At 38.0% G+C, this 26,127-nt stretch overlaps 1 protein-coding gene across 25 annotated transcripts in view; it reads right to left on the bottom strand.

Moving 5' to 3' along the window:
* Positions 1–26,127, bottom strand: part of TBC1D5 (TBC1 domain family member 5) — a 559,964-nt gene that overhangs the window by 211,605 nt on the left and 322,232 nt on the right. For all 25 annotated transcript variants that reach the window (XR_011487445.1, XM_070467024.1, XM_070467039.1 and 22 more), the window contains 4 exons: positions 22,498–22,586; positions 20,922–20,972; positions 20,755–20,824; positions 11,861–12,033 (listed from right to left, as the gene is read on the bottom strand). Coding sequence is in view for 24 of the 25 variants with exons in the window: in XM_070467024.1 (XP_070323125.1) it covers positions 11,861–12,033; positions 20,755–20,824; positions 20,922–20,972; positions 22,498–22,586 (383 nt within the window). In the remaining variant the exon portion in view is untranslated. The remainder of the gene's footprint in view (positions 1–11,860; positions 12,034–20,754; positions 20,825–20,921; positions 20,973–22,497; positions 22,587–26,127) is intronic.

Raw genomic sequence — 26,127 nt, forward strand, 5'->3', positions numbered from 1 at the left:
GCTATAAACATGGATTTGTCTTTCTTCTTTCTTTTTGGTTCACATATTTTGCAACTCTGTTGTTTCAGTATACGTATACATTTAGGATTACTAAATCCTTTTGGTGAATTGACCCTTTTACCATTATGTAATACACATTTTGTCTCTGGTCAAATTTTTTGTGCTCTGAAGTCTACTTTATATGACATTATTATAGCTTTTGCCATTTCTTTGAATGTTTGTTTTACCTTGTTCCAACCTTCTAATCTACAAATACCATCATATTTGAAGTGAGATTTTTGTAGACAACATGTAGTTGGGTCATGTTTAAAATCATCCAAACTGTCTTTTAACTGGTGTATTTAGACCAACCATTTACACTTACTCCACAGTGACACTGAATCAGTGGAAAAATGGAAATTGAACATTTATTTCTGGAGGTTTAGAAAACAAAAAGAGGTGTTAAGTAGGGTTATTGGAGGAAGCAGCTGAAAGAAAGGTGTTTGTTTTTTTGCTTCATTTTTTTCTTAAGAAACTAGCAAAGAGGACTAGGTTAGAAACAGTAGAGATTTAATACCTAATGGCTCCTGGTCACAAAGAAGAGGGAAACAGTTAACTTCAGAGTATACAGTGAGTGAACAGCGGTATTGATACAGGACAGAAGACAAGGGGAGCGTCAGGCTCGTGGTGAGGAAGAAAGCAGCTGGACGGCTGGGTTTGGTAACACATGGATTAGGCAGATTGCCCGAGAAAAAACAAAACAGTGATCCAACAGCAGCGCATTGGATTTTGTGAAATTATAGTGACTCCATTCCACTTAAGGTCCTCCATTTTCTCAAGTAGGCATTATCAGTCTGGGTTATTACCAAATCACAGATTCTATCAGTGAAACACTTCTTCAGACCACTGCTCCGCCACTGCTATTATCACTTCTTACCCAGAAAAGTGCAAAGCCATCCTTACTAGAATCCATGGTTCCAGTCTTGCCTCTCTCAAACACATAAACAACACTGTATTTCAGTTAAAATGCTAACTAGACCAAACTGCGTCCTGCTTTTAAATACACGCAAATCATGGACACATGCCTGGAAGTTTTCGGGATTTGATATCTGTCCCTCTTCTTGTCTCACTTTACTAACAACTCCAACCAGCATTGTGTTGCATGTGGACTTTCAAACCATTTCTCCTAAATCTGTCTCCAAAACTCTACAGCTGTATAAAACAATTTTCTACTGAATACCAAAGGTCCCAAAGAAAAATGATACTCAACACATCCACAATGAATTCCTCTATCAAGTTTCTTTCCCTATTGTTCATTATCTGTCATTTTTACCACCAGTGACCTTTCTGTCCAAATTATCTTTGACTCTTCCCTCTTCCCCACTCCCACATTCAATTAATTTCAAGTCCTGAAAATTCAGTAACTTGGTCTTTTCTAAGTATGTCCACTTATCTATATCATCCTCCTTACTTTTCATCTGGTTTCAGGCCACCAGTATATCTCTCTTCTAGAATACAGACGTTACCACTTTAGTTGCTAACCACTGCTCCCCTAGAGCTACGTCCCCCTTCAATCTATTTACCACTTGCAACCAGTGTGATTTGATTATAAAGCCATTATTGCTTTTCAAAGCTTTTTTTTTGTGTGTGTGTGTTTCGTCCACTTTTAATGCATTTACTGAATGTGTTTCAATATTGCTTCTGTTCTGTGTTTTGGTTTTGACCATGAGGCATGTGGGATCTTAGGTCCTGGACTAGGGATCGAACATGCAACCCGTACGTTAGAAAGTGAAATCTTAAATGGACCATCAGGAAGTCCCCAAATCACTATGTTTCAATGACTCTTTCCTCTCCCTTATCCTAGAATAAAGATCTAGACCAGTGCTGTCTGGATCCTAGCTCACCTTCACTATCATTACTGTTAACTCTTTTTCTAGTAGGTTGCCTATCTCCATTTCATTTAGAGGTTCCTCTGGGGTTTTATCTTGTTCCGTCATCTGGGATAAGTCCCTTATCCCTCTGCTATCTCATTTTGTCTGATTCTCCGCGGCTGTTGCTCCCATTCCACTGGCTGCGGGGCTGTAGTTCATCTTGTTTTACCTGACTCCCCTGGTGGATGAGGAGAGGCTCATGCAGGCTTTCTGGGGAGGGCTTCTGCCCCCTGGTGGGTGGAGCTGGGTCTCATCCCTCCCTTGGCAGGCATGTGCTCAGGAAGCCTTTAGACGGCCGGTCTGCTGACAGATGGGCTGTGTCCCTGCCCGATAGTTATCTGGCCTGACGGGTCCCAGCACTGGAGCCTGCAGGCCGTTGGCTGGGTCAGAGGCCTTGGGGAGGAGACAGAAGCCTCTGGGAAGGTTTGCACCAGTGAGTCCTCACCAGAACGGCTACTACCAGTGTCTCCGTCCCTGTGGCGAGAACCACAGCTGCCCCAGGCCGCTGCAGGAGACCTGCCAACACCAGCAGGGAGGGCTGCCCTAACCTCTCCTGAGATCACTGCTTTCCCCTGGGCCCTGGTGCACACAGGGCCCTGCATGTGCCCTCCAGGGGTGGCGCTTCTGTAGCTGCTGCCCGCTGCTTCCCAGCGCTGCTTCCCCGCCCCCTGTGGAGTGCCTGTGACCAGACACCCTGGCCTTCAGCGCCCGATCCGCCCGACTCTGCTGGGGCTCCTGCTCCTGCTGCCCGGCGCCCAGGCTGCGAAGGCTGACACAGGGTCTGAACTTCCACTCCTGTGGAAGGATTTCTGTGGTATAATTATTTTCCGCTTTGTGGCTTGCCCACCTGGCAGTATGGGATGTGATTTTACTGTGATTGCGCCCCTCCTACCACCTCATTGTGACTTCTTCATCTTCAGATGCAAGCTATCATTTCTGGTAGGTTCCAGCAATTTTTTTTTTTGTTTTTTGTCAATACTGTTTAGCAGTTAGTTGTAATTTTAGCATTTACTATGCCACCTTGCCAGTCCTTTAAAGCCATGGTTTAATCGAAATCTATATTACATCAAATCTTATTTTTTCCTCTATGTAATGCTATGAGCTCCTTGTGAATAAGAGCCTAACATTTATTGGGAATTCAAATACTTTAACACATTCTACTGGGAGGCACAATGGAGAGGTGAATGAAATCCGCCATGAAATAAGCTACCTGTGATGATACCAAACTCCACAACAAGGGACTGGTCAACTTGAGATATTCAACTACTCACTTAAGTGGCACAACTGAGACACGAGCAGCTATGAAAGTGGCCTTCCAAAAGACTCTGAGATGCTGGAACTCTGCGCAGTGCTAACAGCGAAGCCGTGCAGCCGGCCTCAGGGCCCCACCCGCCCTGGGCCGCAGCGCACTCATTCATACTCTCGGAAATCAGTTATCACCGAAAGCCCATTTCAGCCTAAATGCAATATCATCCCGTCTTCAATTTCTCTGTTTGAGCAAAAGAATAAATGAAAATGGTGAAATAAAAATCTTCAGTCAAAAGTTCTTCTCTAATCTGGTAATTTAACAGAAAAGAAAACAAAGTTCTATCTTGTCCAAGTTATTTTGGTGAACACATACTATATATATATATATATAAAATTTGCCTTTCAAGAATTACAGATCATCTATTTTTTTGAACTTCTAAAATACTGTCAGAGATTGAAGTAAATACATTTTATTGCATTGCAGATGTTAAAAGAGAAAATTTTTCTTTCATATTAACACATTATTGACCAGGAGATTTTTGCAGAAAGTAACGCCTGTGGCTAGCAATTTGTTATGTAAGTGAATACTGAAACACTCTGACCAATAATATTCAGGTGGCAAACGATGCATTAATATGTCTCTGGTCAATACAGTGTTAAATATTGTTTCCACGGCCTTCACTTTCCTTCGTTCCTAAAAGATTACTGATAGTAGCTCAAATACGTCTTCAATGTATTGCAGTTTTCTGGATATTGACATGTGTGCCCATTAATAGCAATTAAGCACTTTTTTACATTTGCCATCACATTTTTTTAACTCTTATAAAATCAATCTGTGATTAAATAGCGATAACTGAGAAAATAGCAAAAAGTATAGAAAATAAACACTAATCTTTATTCCCTGTTAGACATAACCAATGTTAACACTACTTACAGGCTAATTTTCATTTCAAACATATGAGTTTTTAAACTAGGAAAATAGATTATATGTAGTTTTTCTTAGTGATTTTTTTTTCCCCTTAGAATTTATCATTAGCATCAGCTCTTGGGATTATATAGTTCACAAATACATAATTTAATTTATGGCTTAATTTCATCACATGAACTTATTTACCCTATTATTTTCTTTATTATTAGAAATTGGTCTCCCTTTCATATCATAAATAACACTGTGATAAACATATTTATACAGACCTTCGCTCCCTGATTCCCTTAAGATGTCTGTAAGTTTAAAAGTGCAATCAGGAGTCAAGGAGCCCAAGTTTATCAGGCATTTCACTTACTTTCCTGATCAACTCCCAAACCGATTAGATTAGCACAGAGTTAAATGCTATTTAATTTATAATTCTTTAATATTGGAACGGTTGAAACCGTTTCTTTATATTTGTTGGCCATTGACTTTTTCTTCCTATGTGTTGGTTCACTTTAGTTTTCTAAATACTTTATAGGTAAAGTGACTTCTTACTAATTTTAAGGGTTTATTATATATAAAGAATACAAATTTGCATTTTATTCTTTATATATTTTGTGTACATTGCAAACATTTTTTGATCTTTGCACTGAATTTTAGTGGAATGAAATCTTGGAGCAGGCTGGTCTCTGATCACTAGTAACAAGGCTCCTCTGACTCTAGGCCTGGACCCTGTCTGGTCCTTGCCGCTCACCTGTCTGCCCTGTGTTTGACTCATGGCCTAGTCTGATACATAGGACATCTGCAGATCTTAGCATCCCACATCCTCGTGGTCCTAGCCAAACGAGAGCATGAACGCAGGCTCAGAGTGCGAAGCCTGGCTCAGCTTCCTGGCAGCCAGTCTATCCAAACAAAATAAGCCTTCACAAACTTCCGAGTTCCTCATCTGCAAAATGGAGATGGTCACAATATGTATACCAATGTGTTGTGAGAATAAGTAGTTGATGAAAGCCATCAGGGACAATGTCTGGTCCTTAGGAAACAATGAATATTAACAACTATCAATCATTATTTCAAATAATCATCTTTCCCCACAATTATTAATTGTAACTCTTCATATAGAAGGAGGAAAACCCAGCTTTTTCAAAAGGATTAACTTGGGGGGACTGCCCAGTGCATAACAAGGTATCAAACAAATATTCTATATTTAACACATAATGTAAAGCTCATTAAAAAGATAAGAACATTTCAATCACTAACTGTGTTTAGAACAGGAAGCCATTTCTTAACCTGTTGAGAGACAATTTTTAAGGTGGGTAATTATACTGACTTTGATGACAGTTATATTTTTGACCCATATGATTATACTTCAAATATCAGCTCAAAAACCTTGGTAGTTATACACAATCACACTGATATGTGTTAGAACAAATACACTGTATATAAATATTTGGAAACAATACAATTTAGCAGATTATTTATCAATAACCAAGAACCTCCTCTACTAAATTACTAGAGATCAACACAGCAAAACAACTGCTAATCCAGAAAATAGGAAATAAGGGAAATGAAAGATGTATAATAAACATTTGGGAGATATGGAATTTATCCCATGAGTGTTGTAAAGTGCTCGTAATTTAAGAATGCCAAAGCCCAAGTGTGTTATGAGGATCTTTCCTCAAAAATGACATTAATTGCATATCCCACAGATGCTTATTATGTATTCTATTTATATCAAAGAATAAAATGTAGTCGAAAATATACAGATTCAATATACTTAAAAGTGATAATAAAATAGTTACTCTGGTCTAGCAAAAACTGTTACTTTTAAACTTCAATTTTTGATCTCTTTATAAAATAGTATTGAGTATTAAGAAAACAGCATTAAATATTTGTATTTTTATCTGCTGTGATTAGGTTCTTCTGGAAATCAAAATAAGACATAGGGATAAAATGGTAAAAGTAATATTTTAGAGGTTTTTCCACAAAAATAATTCCTAAGTAATGAAATCACAGGACATTCTCATTCTCATATTAAAAGGAAAACATCAAACAGCAACTGTTAGAAATTACCTTGAATTCATGTAGTCAATGTTTTATGTTGGAAATTAGTCAGCATGCACTGATAGGCCCGTTAGAACTTGAATTTTAAAGTCTAATAATTAGCAAACAAAAGACAACTCAAGATGCTAAATTTTCTGAATTTTTAAAGTAACAAAAATTTCATTTTTGGTATAACAGGAGTAATCTTTCACAAAGTTAATGGAAGACAGTGTAAATTACTTTTAGGAAATATTATTTTATAATATCACTTAAGATGTATTAAATATTTAATTATAAATTAACTTTGTTTAACCTAAATAGTAAGTCGATTTAACATTTCCTGACAGAAAAACCTGTCACAGTTATTCAGGAGATAATGCATTTTAACAAACAAAATAATAGCATTAATAAGCAAGTTATTATATAACATTCAAGATTTCCTAGGATCTTATTCCCATATTACAAGATAAATATCATCATTTCATTTAAAATTAAGATAATCTAATTTGGAATGACTTTAGCCAATGTTTGCACACTTAATATTTTTACACTAATTACTTTTTAAATTTTAAATGTATTTGTTATTTAATTGGAGGGTAACTGCTTTACAGAATTGTGTTGGTTCCCACCAAACATCAGCATGAACCAGCCGTGTGTATTCACATGTCCCCTCCCTCTCGAAACTCCCTCCCACCTTCCTCCCCATCCCACTCCTCCAGGTCGTTTTCCAGCCCTGGTCAGAGTTCCCTGAGTCAGACAGATTCCCACTGGCTGTCTATTTTACACATGGTGATGTAAGTTTCCATGTTACAATCTCCATACATCCCAGTCTCTCCTTCCTTCCCTCCCCTGCCGTGTCCGTTAAGTCTGTTCTGGATGATGTCTGTCTCTATTGCTGCCCTGAAAATAATTTCATCAGTACCCTCTATCTAGACTCCATATACATGCTTTAGTATACAGTATTTGTTTTTCTCTTTCTGACTTACTTCACTCTGTATAACAGGCTCTAGGTTCACCTACCTTATTAGAATTGACTCAAATGTGTTCCTTTTAATGTGCTCCTGAGTAATATTTCATCTATATATGTATACCACAGCTTCTTTATCCATTCATCTGTTGATAGACATCTAGTTGCTTCCATGTCCTAGCTACTGTAAATAGTGTTGCTGTGGACACTGGGTTACATGTGTTGTTTTCAAGTTTGATTTCCTCAGGTCATATGGTGGTTTTATTCCTAGATTTTTAAGGAATCTCCATACCGTCTTCCATAGTGACTGCATCAATTTACATTCCCACCAACAGTGCAAGAGGGTTCCCTTCCCTTTTCTCCACACCCTCCCCAGCATTTATTGTAGACTTTTTGACTATGGCCATTCTGACTAGTGTGAAGAGATACATCACTGTAGTTTCTATTTGCATTTCTCTAATAATGAGTGATGTTGAGCATCTTTTCATGTATTTATTAGCCATCTGTATGCCTTCTTTGGAGAAATGTCTGTTTATGCCTTTTTCCGACTTTCTGATTCAGTTGATTGTTTTTCTGGTATCAAATTGTATGAGCTGCTTGTATATTTTGGAAGTTAATCCCTTGTCAGTTGTTTCATTTGCTATTATTTTCTTCCATTCTGAGGGTTGTCTTTTCACCTTGTTTACAGTTTCCTTTGTTGTGTAAAATCTTTTAAGTTTAATTAGGTCCTATTTCTTTATTTTTGTTTTTATTTCCATTAGTCTAGGAGGTGGGTCATAGAGGATCTGGCTATGATTTATGTCATGAAGGGTTCTGCCTATGTTTTCCTCTAAGAGTTTTATAGTTTCTCATCTTACATTTAGGTTTTTAATCCATTTTGAGTTTATCTCTGTATATGGTGTTAGGTGGTGTTCTAATTTCATTCTTTCACATGTAGCTGGTCCAGTTTTCCCAGCACCACTTATATTGTCACAAAATTCCTAGACCTAATCAGTGAATTTAACAAAGTCTCAGAATACAAAATCAATAAACAGAAATCACTTGCATTCCTATATACTAACAATGAAAACTCAGAAAGAGAAATTAAGGAATCAATCCTACTCACTATTGCAACAAAAAGAATAAAGCATCTAGTAATAAACCTGCCTAAGAAGACAAAGGAGCTGTATGCAGAAAACTATAAGACACTGATGAAAGAAATCAAAGGCGACATAAACAGATGAAGAGGTACTCTGTGTTCCTGGGTTGGAAGAAACGATATTATGAAAATGACTATACTCCCAAATGTGATCTACAGATTCAGTGTGATCCCTATCAAATTACCAATGCCATTTTTCACAGAACTAGAACAAAAAGTTCCACATTTCATGTGGATACACTAATTATTAACTCTAATTTTGTTATATACATTTATTAACAAAAAGCAACAAATGCATTTATAGACGGCATATTTGCCACATCAGGAGACTTCCACATATATTCTCACACAAATACCAGAATGGGGCAATTATAAAACCTTTTTCATTCAAAAAAAAAATATTTATTTATTTGGCTGTGCCTGGTCTCTTAGTTGCAGCCATGTGGGATCTAGTGCCCTGACCAGGGACTGAACCCAGGCCCCTGAGTTGGGAGCGTGGAGTCTTAGCCACTGGGCCACCAGGGAAGTCCCCAATCTTCCTCTTAAAGATAACGACAGCCATATCAGAAAGAAGATTTAATTAGATTTTAATGTATCATGCAACTGCTCAGATTGGCTAAAATTAGAAACCTGGACTCAACATGGGATGTAATTTCATTTTGCTAAATGACTTTTCTCCACCAACCTTTCTCCCCACAGCCACAGATGAGAGCATCAGCAGCTATTTAGATTGATGTTACTTGTATGATCTAAAACAAAACTAACAATTTTAATTTATTTCCATGAGATAAAACCTACACTATTTATTAGGTTCAAGGAGATAAAATTATTCTGTCAAACTGCTATGATGTTTCTAAAAGTCCACTCCACTTTTGTGCTGTTTCTTGAGAAGCACCCAAAGGATAGCTATTCTGTTTCCACTTAAGTAGAAGCTTGTATGCTTTACTGAAGAAAACACAGAAAGCCAAAGTCAGAGCTAGAAGGGCTCACGAATCACAGGGTACATCATGCTGACAGGGCCATGGTATCTTTAACTCTGCGACGATAATGACAGATAATGGCAACAAAAGCAGTGCTAACCATATACTCAATGTTTATCTCCTACTGAACACTATGATTTTTATATATTATGATTTAATTTTCACAGGCACTCCATGAAGTATGTACCACTATTTTTCACCTCTATTTCACAGATGAAGAAACCAAGGCTCAGAGTGGTTAAATAAGTCTGTATCATTTCAAAGCCTATGCTTCTAACTGCCATTTTATATTACACATATTATATTACACATAGTATCCTTTGTGCCCATTCTAACAGTCATCAGTAGGAAATATATAGATGAGTGGTACAGCTTAGGGTAGCATAAAGACATAGGGAAACTCAACCACATTGCCTCACCAAAAGAAATTAGGAAATCAAATTTAATAAGTGATATAAGTAAGTAAAATCCTTGCACTACAAAACGTAATACAGAATAATTAAGAGAATGAGTGATTTCTCTAAGGATGAAAAACTGTTTATTTTTAAATAATACATCTATACAAAAATAAAGGGATAACTTTGTCAGCTATGGTTACTGCAAGCCCTGGATTTGTTAGTACAGCTAAAGAGTGAAGTTAAAAAGATTAAGAGTAATTATGTCAGGGATCACAGAATTTAATTGGGAAAGTGCTGGTTGGATGTGAAAGAAGTTCTATGAATCATTATGAACAGAAAGTAGATGGGAACTAATGTCTGATAAGGAAACCAGAACACACTGGCTGAAAATCACCGTACCCAAGTCCATGCCACGACCACCACAATCTAAAGCACCAGCTCGGCCAAAGAGGTAGCAAATAGAGAGCATTTCAAAGAAGTGATAAAAGTGTCCAGCATTAGTTTCTTTCTCCAACATTTAAGACAAATTTCTAGACCAGAAAACAATTTTTGAGGCTATAAAATGATCTTCTGCATTTCAATAAACCAGTTCTTTGAGCGCATTGTTGTAGTTTAGTTGCTAATTTGTGTCTGACTCTTTTGTGAGCCCAGGGACTATAGCCCTCCAGGCTCCTCTGTCCGTGGGATTTCCCAGGCAAGAACACTGGAAGGGGTACATAGTTGAAAAGAATATAGAATTTGCCTCCTGATCTGGCCACTTGGTATTTTACAACAGATTTTTATTCTATAATCACACATATATTAGCCAGACTGAAAAGTGTGATAAATGCCAGTCTGATGATAACCTACAGTGCTGCCCAAGACCCATGTTTCCCACAACTTTCTCCCTTCCACTGGGAATGATGGAGCAACTCTCCACAATGAAGTCAAGCTTAAGTCACAAAACTGCAAACAGGAATCATGAAAACAGGAGAGCAGAGGTTGTCAATTAGAGTTCAGGGCTTCAAGAGGAGAACACCTAAGTAGTAGTTTTTAGTGACAGACTGTAACATGAGGAAATAAAGAAAACGCTCACTGACATGCTTTCCTTTGGTCTAAATAAATGGCTTCTGCTCTGGTTCAAAACCTATGACTTGAGGTTCTTCCTAATTGAAATAATGAACTCATATTCATTGAGAACCTATTATGTATATCTCATAAAACCTTCTCAATTTTCCATATTCTATATAGTTGAAAGATGTGATTTGCAAAAAACATCTACCAAGGGAATGCCCAACACTAGATATGAATGCCATATCATTTCAATTTAAAGGATCCTTTTGTTGTCTCTAGCACTACACAACTAATTCATATTTATTAAAGTTGCTAATTTGCATACTCACATTATAAGTTACTAAATGCATACACACACACATACACACACACACTCATATACATCTAAGGGTGACTGGTGACTGGCTCCATATTCTCCTGCTACAGAATGTTACTGTAAAAGATGTAAAACCTGGCTAAAGAAGATTAATATATTATTTTTACTGTGAGAGACATTTATCTTACTTTTAGAAATGCACTCCAAAGGGTAGAGCAGATAAGCACACTATAAAGCGGAAAGAACACGAATATATTACAGGATTGCCTGGGTACTGGGCTGCTTCACATGTATATAATCTGTGTGACTCTGCACTTCTCAGAAGGCTTGGTTTAATGATCTGCTGTTGCCATCTTGAAGTCCCCACTCATTTTTTTTAAAGAGCCATTTATTTTTATTTTGCACTGGGTTTTGCAGGTTACGGATCCAGTTTCACCTGGACTGAATTAGGATTCACTGTTCAGTGTGTGTAAGGTTACTGCAAACCTCAGGCTTCATGGTGGTTCAGATGGTAAAGAATCTGCCTGCAATGCGGGAGGCCCAGGTTCCATCCCTGGGATGAGGGAACGGCAACCCACTTCAGTATTCTTGCCTCAAGAATTCCATGGACAGAGGAGTCTGGTGGGCTATAGTCCATGGGGTTGCAAAGTGTCGGACATGACTGAGTGACTTACACTTTCACCGCACATCTCAGCTTCTTCCTTTGTAACAAAGGGGAGATATTAGATGAAAGATGACCTATGAAAGCAGTGAGCAGTCTGGCTCACAGAACACAAAGGAGCGATGAAAGGAAACACAGCCGGGACAGCTCGCACTCTTGCTTCTACGAATCCAAAACATACAGAAACCACCATAAACCAAACTTTGGGGCTGCTGCAATTTAAATTGAATACTTACAACCCATATATCTGTGGTGCAATTTCTAGTCTGTTCAGGTGCATGTAAAGCTCAATATCATGCTTCTTCAGTAGCTGATCCTGGATCTGGTTGACTTTAGCAACAATAGCAATTGTTGGCCCCAAATCCTGTGGTCTAGCAAAGGGGATAGGAGGCATCAGGGCTTCTTTCCCCTAAACACGGGAAAAATGGAACAGGTATTATTTCAGGGTGAAATTAACAAATACAAGGCCATGATTCTTGAAAGTATTTATCAATGGAAGTTTAAAGTAGAACCAACTACTACTTTAATCAACTCAGGACAAACGCTTAAAATGTGGAGTAATAAACTGATTGCCACACAAATGACGGTGTTCATAAAGTAAAGGCCAGGAAAAATCTAAAATATGTTCTAATTGGGTTCCCTTGAACAGTTTCTTTGGTGACATTCAGTCTTTTAAGACAATTCTGGCTACAGTAGTCGATCTAGTCTCTCTGTCTGTGGCCAGCGTGTCTCAGCACCCACACTACCTAAGTAAACACTCTGAGGAAAACATGCTCCTTGTGGCATAAGAATTAAATGCGGAAAAAAAAAGAGTAATTGAAAACTGTCTTACTTTTGAGTTATTAAAACAATTTTTAAAAAGTCAAGAAATAAAGTACACTAATACTAGAAAAGAAGGCTTTCTCTGAATGTCCTTGATCAATTTAAACAGCTGGGCAGACAGTAATCTGTGACAACCTAGAGGATGGGAAGGGGAGACGGGTGAGGGGAGGGGAGTCACGGTGGACAGGGCAGAGACTGGCACAACAATGCAGGGTAGTTACCCTTCAGTTAAAAATGAATTAAAAAAATAAAACTTAAATCTCAAAACAACACACAAAAAAACAGCTAGGTAGGAAGATTTTTAAATTCTCCAAACCAAAAGTGTAGCCAACTTAAACAAAAAATCTACACGGGCAGGATGACTTCCCTTCCTGCCACCCCATACCCTGTACCAGGAAAGACAGATCTCTAACTCCGTGCAGTGCTTTCATGAAAACTTTAGCTGCCCCCTCAAGTTTGATGATCAGTTCACTTCAGTTCAGTCATTCAGCCATGTCTGACTCTTTGCGACCCCATGGACTGCAGAACATCAGGTCACCCTACCATCACTAACTCCCAGAATTTGCTCAAACTCATGGCATTGAGCTGGTAGGGCCATCCAATCATCTCTTTCTCTGTTGTTGCCTTTGCATGCCCTCAATCTTTCCCAGCATCAGGTACTTTTCCAGTGAGTGAGCTCTTCGTATCAGGTGGCCGAAGTATTAGAGTTTCAGCTTCAGCATCAGTCCTTCCAATGAATATTCAGGACTGATTTCCTGTAGATATGACTGATTTGACCTCCCTGCTGTCCAAAGGAGTCTCAAGAGTCTTCTTCAACACCACAGTTCAAAAGCATCAATTTTTCAGCAATCAGCTTTCTTTATGGTCCAACTCTCACGTCCATACATGACTACTGGAAAAAACATAGCTTTGACTAGATGGAGTAATGTCTCTGCTATTTAATATGCTGTCTAGGTTTGTCATAGCTTGGCTTCCAAGGAGTAAGCATCTTTTAATTTCATGGCTGTAGTCACCATCTGCAGTGATCTTGGAGCCCCCAAAAATAAACTCTCTCATTGTTTCCACTGCTTCCCCATCTATTTGTCATGAAGCAATGGGACCAGATGCCACAATTTTAGCTTTTTGAATGCTGAATTTTAAGCCAACTTTTTCACTCTCCTCTTTTACTTTCATCAAGAGACCCCTTAGCTCCTCTTCACTTTCTGTCATAAGGGTGGTGTCATCTGCATAGCTGACTGCAATCTTGATTCCAGCTTGTGCTTCGTCCAGTCTGGCATTTCGCATGATGCACTCTGCAGAGAAGTTAAATACGTAGGGTGACAATATACAGCCTTGATGTACTCCTTTCCCGATTTGGAACCAGTCCCTTGTTCCATGTCCTGTTCTACCTATTGCTTCTTGCTTTGCATGCAGATTTCTCAGGAGGCAGGTAAGGAGGTCTTGTATTCTCATCTTTTTAGGAATTTTCCACAGTTTGACGTGATCACATAGTCAAAGGCTGTAGCGAAGTCAATGAAGCAGAAGTAGATATTTCACTGGAATTCTCTTGCTTTGTCTATGATTCAGCGATGTTGGCAATTTGATCTCTGGTTCCTCTGCCTTTTCTAAATCCAGCTTGAAAAGTTGGAAGTTCTGGAAGTTCTCAGTTCACATACTGTTGAAGCCAAGCTTGAAGAAGTTTGAGCATTACTTTGTTAGCATGTAGGTGACTACAACTGTGTGGTAGTTTGAACATTCTTTGGCATTGTCCTTCTTTGGGATTGGAATGAAAACTGACCTTTTTCAGGCTCGTGGCTTTCTGAATTTTCCCAAATTGCTGGCATATTGAGTGCAGTACTTTCACAGCATCATTTTTAGAATTTGAAATAGCTCAACTGGAATTCCATCACCTCCACTAGCTTTGTTTGTATAGTGATGCTTTCTAAGGCCCACTCGATTTGTCACTCCAGGATGTCTGACTCTAGGTGAGTGAGCACAGCATCATGGTCATCTGGGTCATGAAGATCTTTTTTGAATAATTCTTCTGTGTATTCTTGCCACCTCTTCTTCTGCTTCTGTTAGGTCTATGCCGTTTCTGTCCTTTATTGTGCCCATCTTTGCATGAAATGTTTCCTAGGCATCTCTAATTTTCTTGAAGAGACCTCTAGTCTTTCTGATTCTATTGTTTTCCTCTATTACTTGGCATTGATCACTGAGGAAGACTTTCTTAATTAGCCTTGCTATTCTTTGGAACTCTGCATTCAGATGGGTATATGTTTCCTTTTCTCCTTTGCCTTTAGCTTCTCTTCTTTTCTCAGCTATTTGTACGGCCTCCTCAAGACAACCAATTTGCCTATTTGTGTTTCTTATTCTTGGGGATGGGTTTGATCACTGCCTCCTGTACAATGTTAAAAACCTTCGTCCATAGTTCTTCAGGCATTCTATCAGATCTGATCCCTTGAATTTGTTTGTCACTTCTACTGCATAATTGTTAAGGGATTTTATTTAGGTCTTACATGAATGGTCTAGTGGTTTTCCCTACTTTCTTCAATTTAACTCTGAGTTTTGCAATAGGGAGTTCATGATCTGAGCCACAGTCAGCTCCCAGTCTTGACTTTACTGAGTGTATAGAGCTTCTCCATATTAAACTGCAAAGAATATAATCAATCTGATTTTTGTATTGACCACCTGGTGATGTCCATGTGTAGAGTTATCTCTTGTGTTTTTGGAAGAGGGTGTTTACCATGACCAGTGCATTCTCTTGGTAAAACTGTTAGTTTTTTTGCCCTGCTTCGTTTTGTATCCCAGGCCAAACTTGCCTGTTACTCCAGGTATATCTTGACTTCCTACTTTTGCATTCTAGTCTCCCCTGATGAGAAGGACATCTTTTTTGGGGTGTTAGTTCTAGGGTCTTGTAGGTCTTCATAGAACCATTCAATTTCAGCTTCTTTGGTATTAGTAGCTAGGGCACAGACTTGCATTACTGTGATGTTGAATGGCTTGCCTTGGAAATAAACAGATCATTCTGTTGTTTTTGAGACTGCATCCAAGTATCACATTTCAGACTCTTTTGTTGACTAGGAAGGCTAATCTATTTCTTCTAAGGGATTCCTGCCCACAGTAGTAGATGTAATGGTCATCTGAGTTAAATTCACCCATTCTGGTCCATTTTGGTTCACTGATTCCTAAAATGTCAATGTTCACTCTTGCCATCTCCTGTTTGACCACTTCCAATTTGCCTTGATTCATGGACCTAACATTCCAGGTTCCTATGCAATATTGCTGTTTACAGCATCAGACTTTACGTCCATCACCAGACACATCCACAACTGGGTGCTGTTTTCACTCTGGCTCAGCCCCTTCATTCTTTCTGGACTTATTTCCCCACTCTTCTCCAGTAGCATATTGGGTACCCACCGACCTGGCGAATTCATCTTTCAGTGTCGTTATCTTTTTGCCTTTTCATACAAGTCACAAGATGGCAGAGTCCCTCCTTAGACATTTTTAAGAGCTCCTCGTTATTTTCACTCCAGGGAAAACGAACAATGCAGACTCTTTGGCCAGGGTGGCAGTCTGCCCCTCACGCGGTCAGCCTGCTCTCACTGTGCGTGCAGGAAGCCTGGGCTGCCACTCTCCCCGTGAAGCTCCCCCAGTGTATCCCTGGCGGCCCCAACCTGTGCTGTCAGCTTTGGCTCCATGTCCAGTCCCAGTTCAGTCTGCTCTTCCCTGCTTTCTTACTTATCTGCCTCCCAAACTGTGAGATCTCTAAAAGAAGGATCAGCTTTCTGTCACTGGACCAGATTCAGCGACATAAAGAGGGTGAAGCTCTTGCCTGCACATTTGGGAGAAAGAACTACACAAAAAAAGAGCCTGGAATTCTCCCTCGAGTCCTGACTAGGCAGGGCAGCAGAAAACACAGGAGAGAGGAGGGGAGGGGCTTGTGTCAGGACAGAGGAAGCTTACGGGAAGGGGCTCCATCTGGCTGCCCAGGATCATTTCAAGTCTTAAAATGAAACACAGCCCTTTAGACTTTCTACAGTGCCTGCCTTAGTGTATTTAGGTTCAAAGGTCAGAAGACTACATTAATATTTAGAGCTCAACTCATTGCTAATTTGTATATAAAAGAGAAAGGGAAACCTCCATATTGCCATCATTTATTATAAAAATAGTATATCCAAAACTCTTTTTCCTGATTTTGTAACATCCAATATACTCTCTTCAAATAACAGGATGCTGTAACTTAAAAAGATGTCCCCTAACAGAATACTTCATTAGGTTGGTGCAAAAGTATTTGCAATTTTGCATTACTGAACTTTGCCATTTGATATGTATTTAAATAAATATGGTATGGTATACATTATTTTAATATATCTTTCTCACTTTATGTTTTTATGCTAATGACTTATTATTTGCTGGGTATTTACATTTATTTTATTTTAGACTAAGGAAATGATAGGAGTAAGGACTTCACAGGTGGTGCTAGTGGTAAAGAATCCATCTGTCAGTGCAAGAAACACAAGATACCCGGGTTCAATCCCTGGGTCAGGAAGACCCATCCCTTGGAGATAATGGCAACCTGCTCCAGAATTCTTGTCTAGAAACTTCCACGAACAGAGGAGCCTGGCAAACTACAGTCCATAGGGCCACAGGGAGTCAGACACAACTGAGCACATGGGCCACAGGGAGTCAGACACAACTGAGCACACACACATGGAAATGATGTGAAGACAAAAAACAAATCTAATCGATTTCCTTATTCAAGTTCAAATTGAGTCGTAAAGCAGTGAAGACAACTCGCAACATCAACAGTGCCTTTGGCCCAGGAACTGTGAACGAACATACAGCGCAGTGGTGGTTTAGAAGTTTTGCAAAGGAGACGAGAGCCTTGATGCTGAGGGCATGCTGGCAGGCCATCGGAAGTTGACAATGACCAGCCTGTCTCTCTTGCGTCTCCAGCACTGGCAGGCGGGTTCTTCACCCCTACTGGCACCTGGGAAGTCCAGATGCCTCATCAGTGGTCCACAAACCAAAAAACCCATCAGTTTGAGGGGTCGTCTTCTCTTTTTCTATGAAACAATGAACCATTTCTGAGAGAAAAAGTGTGCTTTATATGACAACCAGCAATGACCAGCTCAGTGGATGGGCTGAGAAGAAGCTCCAAACACTTTCCAAAGCCAAACTTGCACCAAAAAAAGGCCATGGTCACTGTTTGGTGGTCTGCTGCCAGTCTGATCCACTACAGCTCTCTGAATTCTGGCGCAGCCATTATATCTGAGAAGTATGCTCAGCAAATCAATGAAATGCACCAAAAATTGCAACGCCTGCAGCCAGTATTGGTCAACAGAAAGGGCCCAATTCTTCTCCATGACCATGCTCAACCACATGCCACAACAGAGCTTCAAAAGTGGAACGAATTGGACTATGAAATTCTGCCTCACCCGCCATATTCACCTGACCTCTCACCAATGGACTACCACTTCAGCAACCATCTCAACAATTCTTTGCAAGGAAAATGCTTCCACAACCAGCAGAAGGCAGAAAATGCTTTCCAAGAATTTGTTGAATCCCAAGGTGTGCATTTTTATGCTACAGAAATAAACAAACATTTCTTGTTGGTAAAGATGTGTTGATTGTAATGGTTCCTATTTTGATGAATAAAGTTGTGTTTGACCCTAATTATAATGATTTAAAATTCCCAGTTAGAAACCGCAATTACAGTTGCACCAACCTAATATAATAAAATCTCTTAAATTTAAAAAACTTGAAAGCAATCTCTCTGGTTATTTAAATGCTAAACAGCATAGCATATCTAATAGGAAAATTAAAACAAGAGAGTTAATGTAAAACACTTATCTTCAGGATTTCTTACGATAAAGAATGCTACCTACATTTAACATAAAGCTGCGATTGTCTCATTTCATTTGATGAGACAAACACAACTACCAATAAAACTACAGAACTTTTCTAACCACTTATTAGTGGCATGCAAAGTGTGTTTTACAGATCATGCCAGGCCACAAAGTGAGTAATTACGGTGAGATAATGATTTCATACCACTATGTAAAGCAACACATTGCTTCCTTCATCACGAAAGGCTTATAAAAAGTACGTCACTGAACGATGCAGCATGCAAAGTGATATAACTGAATTTTCCATAGAATCAGAAGACCTGAAAGAGGGGTATATTAATTTCTCAACTTTCTTCTTTAAAAGATGACAGAATCATGAAATAGAAGACAAAGGGTAGGGTGAAAAAGGGATTCACTAGATATGCTTTTCAGGAACACATGATGCACTGATACACACAAGTAACTGATACAAATTCTCAGAGGTCACATCTATGTGTTCTCTGAGTGTGTCTTTGTGTAGTCTTAGCCATTTTCATATGATTCAGTGAAAGCAACGTGGATAAGTAAAAGTAAGAACTGGCAGCCCTCACAGTTTATCATTCAGTGTCTCAGATACTCTGAATCAGTTATAAAACACAAAATGACCACTGTGTAAAATGATCATGAGGCCTATAATTAATTGTATTCAAATACTCTGCTCAAAATCTGACGTTCACATAAGTCTATGTCTTCACCAAATCACCTGCTGAAAATATACTGTTCATCACATGTGCTGTATTACAGCACGCTTCCCCTCTAATAATCCTTACAGAACAGAGCATGGTGATATATTGCTGGAGGAAGACTTCATCACTTAGGCTAGGACTTGACAAACTTTCTCTGCAAAAACTGTAAATGTTTGACGCTTTCCAAGCCACACAGTCCAGGCTGCCATCACCCACCTCTGCCTTTGTAATGAGAAAGGAGCTGAAGACAGAAAGTAAACAAACAGACATGGCTGTATCCCAACAAAACTTTTTTTATGGACATGGAAATTCGAGTTCCATGTAATTCACATGTCACAAAATATTATTTCTCAAAAAAAAAAAAATTATTTCTCTTTTGATTATTTTTTCAACCATTTAATAATGTAAAAGCCATTTTTAACTCACAAGCTGTACAAAAACAGATGGCAGGCCAAACTGGCCTGCAGGCACTAGTTCATCCTGACCTCGACCAAAGGCATAAAAAGCATTAGTTATCCATTTCATTGGCTAAGAGATAAAGTGAAAGAACTGAGTAATAGATGGTTTCTAACCAGAACACATTCAATTATACAAACATAAAAAAAATCAGTCATATAGAAAATAATATACCCAAAACTCTTAACACAACAGACCTTGTCAGAATAATTTGCAATTTTCCCAATATTGTGCAATAAAAATGAAAAGGCCAGAATGATCCCTAAGTTAGCATATATGTTTGTTTAAAATGACAGTTAATTTGGCAATTCCACTCCCAGAGGTATGCCAAGAGAAATGAAAACATATGTTCACAAAAAGTTTGTACACAAATGTTCAGAGCAACATTATTTTTAATAGTTAAAAAGTGAAGAGAACCCAAATGTCTACCAACCGACGTATCGAAAAATAAAATGTGACATATATGTATGCAAGGAAACATTACTCAGCCATGAAAAGGGATGAAGTACTGATACACGCTATGTCCTGAGTAGTGAAAACACTACGCTAGGTCAAAACAGACAGTCACAAAGGTCACATACTGTATGATTTCATTTACATGCAAGGTCCAGAAGAGCAAGTTCAAAGAAACAGAGGCTAGATTAGCGATGCCAGAGGTTCTCGGGAGGGGGAAATGAGGAGTGACTGCTAATGCGGGCAGGATTTCCTTCTAGGGTGCTGAAACGTTTTGAAATTAGAAAGTGCAGATGCAGGCACCAACTCTGTGAATCTATTAAAAACCTCTAAATTGTACACTTTAAAAAGGTGAATGCCATGGTATATCATTTCACAAAAATTACAGTTAAAGAATAAAGGTGAGAGAGACTAAGGATAAATATTATTGACGCTAAACATAAAAATTCAATTTAGTGATGCATTAGTAAAACAACCTACTTGATACAGTTTACCTATATACTTCAGGGCCTGTCTACTCACCAGGACAGCACAAATCAAGTAGATAAATACGCTTCTCATTCAAAATTTATAGCAATTTTTAAGAAATTATATTGCATGCATAATATACACACATATTAAAGAAAGTTCCTATTTTATTTACATGAAAATTTTTATATTACCTTTGTAAATCTGTCAATAATTAGAGGCATGATTTAGAACCCCAGTTCAAACTTATTTCACAGGCGTTTTTATATATTTGTTTTTATAGCAGTAATAATGGCTTTTGTTCTTTAATTTTACACTTTTATTTACTGAAATCATTTGTTCCCTCAAATACATTGAAAATATTTGTATTATAATTACCTTTTGACCATCATGCTCAAAAGTAGAAAACCAAGGTTCAGCAGTTTCCATAAGCTGTGAGAACATGGCACTAAAAATCAGAAAAATAATATAACGTTAATGTTAAATCTTCATTAAGGTAAAAATGGCATAAAAAATAAAAATAACAGAAAAGTTTTTGTACTTACTAGGCATCATGTTCCAGATATTCAGGGTTCAGGAGAGTTTTCATTTCCTCACTTAAAACAGCAATACAAGCAATCAGAATGTGTAATTTTTTAATTGAAAAAGATGCAGAGGTTGCCTTATTCTATACTCATAAGCCAACTTTTATATAATGTGTAAATGAAAAAACATTAGCCTTTTTTAAATAAAAAGAGCAACTCCATTAACATATGAAATGTTTCTTTCTATAAAGAAATGAAAACAAATTAGCTCCCTGTCTCTACCACAGTGATGTAACTATCTAATTATTCCAAACAACAAATGCTGAATTTGACAATACATTCTTTGAATGTGCCTGATCTAAAATCAATTGATTGCTCCACAATAATCTATCAGTTGTCCAAATGAAACAAGAAAATATGTAATTACTGGTCATATATCCCATATCAAAATATTGATTTATTTTCCTTCAATGGCTTCTAGTTTAAACATGTTTTAATATCAATCAGTGACCTGCTCCAAATCTACTCTAGTGCTGCTTATTTTATTAAGGACTGAAACTCTTAAAGAAGCATGCCCAATCCATTTAAAAGCTGTTTTTTCAAAAGCTACTTTCAATCGTGTATACTCCTCTATGAAGTATAGTCTGCATATACATTTTTACAAAGATAAAACTGGCATGCAAACAGAATCTCAAGACTAACTAATCGCATCCTTATCACACTTAGAGTAACTGAGGCAATGGCAGTTAAGATGTGGTTATTATAGTCAGATCCAAGAAATTCTCCAACACATTCAGTGTAACTAGAAAACTCCAAGGAGCGAGGAAAGACAAACCTACGAAATAGTGAACTAAAGCTGATTTGACGAATGCCCTAATGTATGTTCAGCAAAATGGACAGCTACTTCTGATTAATAAAGACTGTATGCACAGATGAAAGGCTACACTCGAACTCTGTCTCCTGCGCAGAGAGGGGCCAGCCTTCGAGCACTCCTGAGGGCTTAGAGTCCCGAGGCTCTCCTCTCCCAAGACGCCTCCCGGCCGCTTCTCTTGCCCACCTAGTCAGGGTATCTTAAATTAGAAAATAAATTCTAACAATCAGCCTAAGTTAAATACAATTTCCGAAGTTATTTGCTGGAAATAATAATGTATCTAAAAACATGGGAATTCATTTGTGTTTCTTTAAACTGGGGTTCTTTGTGAAACTATTCTGTTTATGAACTGCACTGAGCTGGATCTGGGGAGGACAAAATGCGTCTCAGAATAGGTTCTCTTACAGCTTAGAGTGAGAGAACAGGTCACTGCAGAATGGAACGCATGAGTATTAACTTAGCACTTCGCCACTGCGACAAAAGTCTCTTCCTGATCCATTAGATATATGTCTTTCTTTAGTACAGCTCTGAGACTTGCAAAAATATTTAGAATTCCAAGTTTCCCCATAGCTGAAATAGGATTACAATTACTAAGTGGAATTAAAAATCAGCCACATGAACCACAAATGCTTACAATTTACAAAATCTTCAATGCAAAACATGTTGAGGTTAAAAAGAAGATTACAGCAGGGTTGAAAAATAGATGGAGCTCCCATAAAAACTTGCCTGGGCTGCGCAGACTCACTGGCATGGAGAAAGGCCTGGTGGTCGCAGTGGAGGGTGAAGACGATAGGAGCCAGCAGCTCGTGCATCCCCTGAAACAGAGCCCGAGAAAGGAGGGGGCGGATGCTGAGAATTCACCAGTGGACAGAACAGGCTCAGCCAAAATCCCTGCAGCTGACCCCCACCGCCAGCATCTCCATATTATACAAAGAAGCAAAAACGTAAGAAACTACAAAATGAGATTTAGTTTTAGAATTTGACTCCAATTCAACCACAGAACGTATTCTTTAAAACATGGAGAGGAGCTCTCTTTTAAATAACACAACAAACAATAAATTGGCATGGTAGACAACCTTGCACCTGTCAGTTGCTTCAGAATCTGTACTCATAAATATGAATTTCATTTATGCAAATTATAATCATGAGCTACAGTGTAAAGATCTGTAGTAAGAAGGGCAACTAAGAACTGAAGACCTAAGGAAATTACATCCAATGTTTTCATTATATAATGGCTCAAAATTAGGATGTCTGTAGATTTAGGAAGAGCTGAAGTCAGCTAGCTGGAAACGTTGGATAATAAAAGAAATAATCTTTAGCAGGTATGAGGAAAAACAAAGTTTTCAAAGTAAAAATCTTAAAGATGTTTAAGTCAAGATGGCCATAATTTTTTTTTCCTATTTCAACTATAAGGTTACTTTTCAATTTATTTAGTGATTTCACCAATATAATTTTCTTTGTCCTTATATTCTGTTCATCTATGGATTACATAAATAGACATAGAAACAAAAAGGTATTAATTACTAAGTTGCCTTTCGAAGGTTATTATAAAAATCCATTATTTATCCATTATTGTGAAAAAATAAGATATTTCAGATCAATTGAGATTTTTTCCCCCTACTTAGGCATAAAAAGCATATTTTTGCAAGTTAAAAATAGATTATACTCTTTTCTGCCTTTTAAAGTGAGTCAATTACTATTTTCCTTTTATCTACGATGATCTCTTGCAAAAAGACAACACAAAACCCCACCTTCTCAGGAAATAACAATAAAATCTCCTCTCTTTGCTAATGGGATTACAGAAAGCCTCCTGTGAGAGACAGCCACAAGGCCCTCTGCACCAGTCCAGCAGGTCTGGCCACTAAGTAACCCAGAAGGAGACTCGGTCAGAGGTCACTGACAACATCACCAGCGCTCAATCAGAAGGGCTTAATGGCATTCTTACAAAAAAATTTAGGATCCACTGACAATTTACTTGTGATTTAGGACAAATTACCACACATCGCTTTAATCCTGTTAGGTAAACATCACCTACTAAACAAATCTTGAAAAGACTGCTCCTTAGAAGAACTTGATAGAGACCCAGAAAGAATGAAGAGTTGCTAAAGTGGTTTAAAAACATTATCAGGGGCTTATTATTCTGGAATAATCTCAAATTATTCCAAAAACCAAGTGACATACTTTTAATCGTGAAAGTAAAAGCTGCTTATTGTAGAGAACTACAGAAAAGCAAAAGCAAGCAAACAAAAACACCAAAAAAGAAAGGGGGGAAGGCCAAAAAAGAAAGAAAAACTGAGATAGATATCCTTGAGGTAATCTTTTTGCTTATTTCTGGTGGTTTCCTTGGGATAAACTCCCTAGAAGTAAACTTTCCGGGTAAATGAGTTAAGATATTTGATAAATACAGTTAACCTACCCTTTAGAAACAATCCCCTCACTTTAAGGCATAAAACTCCCCAACCATCTCATATACTCTCATCTTTATTTGTAGTGTTTTTAAAAAATCCCATCAAATTTTACAAATAGTTGTTTTAACTTACGTAAATGCTGGTGAGATTGAACACAAACGTTTTAGTGGCCATTTTTATTTAATGAATTGCCCATTTTCTCTTAATGAAGAGTTTCCTTTTCCCCAATGATTTGCAATATTTCTTCAGCAATTCACAAAATTAACCCTTGGTCATTTTTGTTACAAATACCTTCCCATGATTATAACTTGCCTTTTAATTTTGAAGCTATCTCATGTCAAAGTGAAACTATATACGTTAAAAATGGTCAAATCAATAAATCATCTTTTATAATTTCCTTTGCTTTCATGCCAAAGAAACCATCATATTGAGATTAAGTTAAATTACAAGTTCTTTTCTTACAGTTAATTCCTTACCCATCTGGAATTTTTTTGCCCCGAAGAATAAATATGTATTTTCCTCTCCCTAAGAGTTAAATTAATTTATTGAGTAATCCTCATCTACTGAATAATCCATCTTTTCCCAAGAGTTCTGAAATGTCATCTTTATCACAAACTGAATTTTGGCTTTCATTTTTTCTGGGTTTGTTTTTACTGGTATTCTACTACTTTATACATTCTTAACAAGAACTTTACTACTGTCATGATTTGAGCTGTAAAATACTCCACTTCCCCATATTTTCTATTCTTTTCTTCAAAACTATTTTGCCTATTCTAATAACTTTTATCATCCAGATGAAAATGTAATTTAGTTACAGAAAATGCTATACAAAAACTATTTTTTACTGTGATTGTATTAACTTGAATAAAATAGATTATTTCTAAGAATACCAGATTTTCCAGTCCAAAAATCTGTAAAACTGCATAGTTTCTATTAGGTTGATTACCAGGATTTAGTCGTGGGCGGCAGGGTCAGTGATCTCCAGACTGACGTTTCCCTTCAATATGTTGTCTGAAACTATTCATGGATGGTTTAGTAAGAAACGGCTCTTGCCTAAATGCATCATCCCACTTTCTTTGAATGTTCTCTCCCCTCTACTTTCTGTGACCTCTCTCCAGAGTCTCCATCTGCCCATACAGCATTTACCTTCATTTATTCCAAACACTGTCCGTTAACTACCTACGATGTATTGAGAACACTAACATGAACAGAGTGAGCACCTCCCAACCATCATGGAGCCTGTGATTGAGATAGCAAAACACATGATGCAATGAGTATGGAAGTGCTGCATGGTTATCAACTCGGCAAGTGATACACATCTGCACATATACCGAGGAAAACCCAGCTCCTACCATATGCTCAGCATATACAAGGAGCTCATTGCATAGTGACTGGGTGAATGAAACAGCTTCCACTAGAGCGGTACATCTTTCACTTATCAACACATTGGTAAAAGCTACAATATGATGAAAGATGGAAAAGAACTGTACTGAATTATACTTCAGTATTTCCCATCAATAAAAAAAATGCTTTCTGTACAATGGAAAACTGTAAAATACAGAATCCCCTGAATACCACTAAGACAGCCTTTTACACATTCAGGGTTCACATCCAACTAAACTAGGTACATTTTTCTAAAACAGACTTGGAAAAAATTGTTGATCTTACTCTCAATTCTAGACTAGTAAAATCTGATTACTAATTACAATTGACAACCAAATAGACATCTTTAAAAGAAATCTGGAAAGAACGATAATAAATTCAATGTGCTGTGAATCTGATAAGACGTAACAAAACAGCAGTGCATACATGCGCCCTCGGTACAGTCTTGGTTCCCAGAGTCTGTGTTTTGTTCCCGTCCCCACCTCAGTGTTTCTGCTCACAGCCTTGTTCACTGCTGGGTCCTCAGCAGTCACTGCACTCCAAACTCATGTCAGTTGAAAATAAA

Source organism: Odocoileus virginianus, chromosome 4 (genome assembly GCF_023699985.2).
Source record: "Odocoileus virginianus isolate 20LAN1187 ecotype Illinois chromosome 4, Ovbor_1.2, whole genome shotgun sequence".
NCBI classification, from domain to species: Eukaryota; Metazoa; Chordata; class Mammalia; order Artiodactyla; family Cervidae; genus Odocoileus; species Odocoileus virginianus.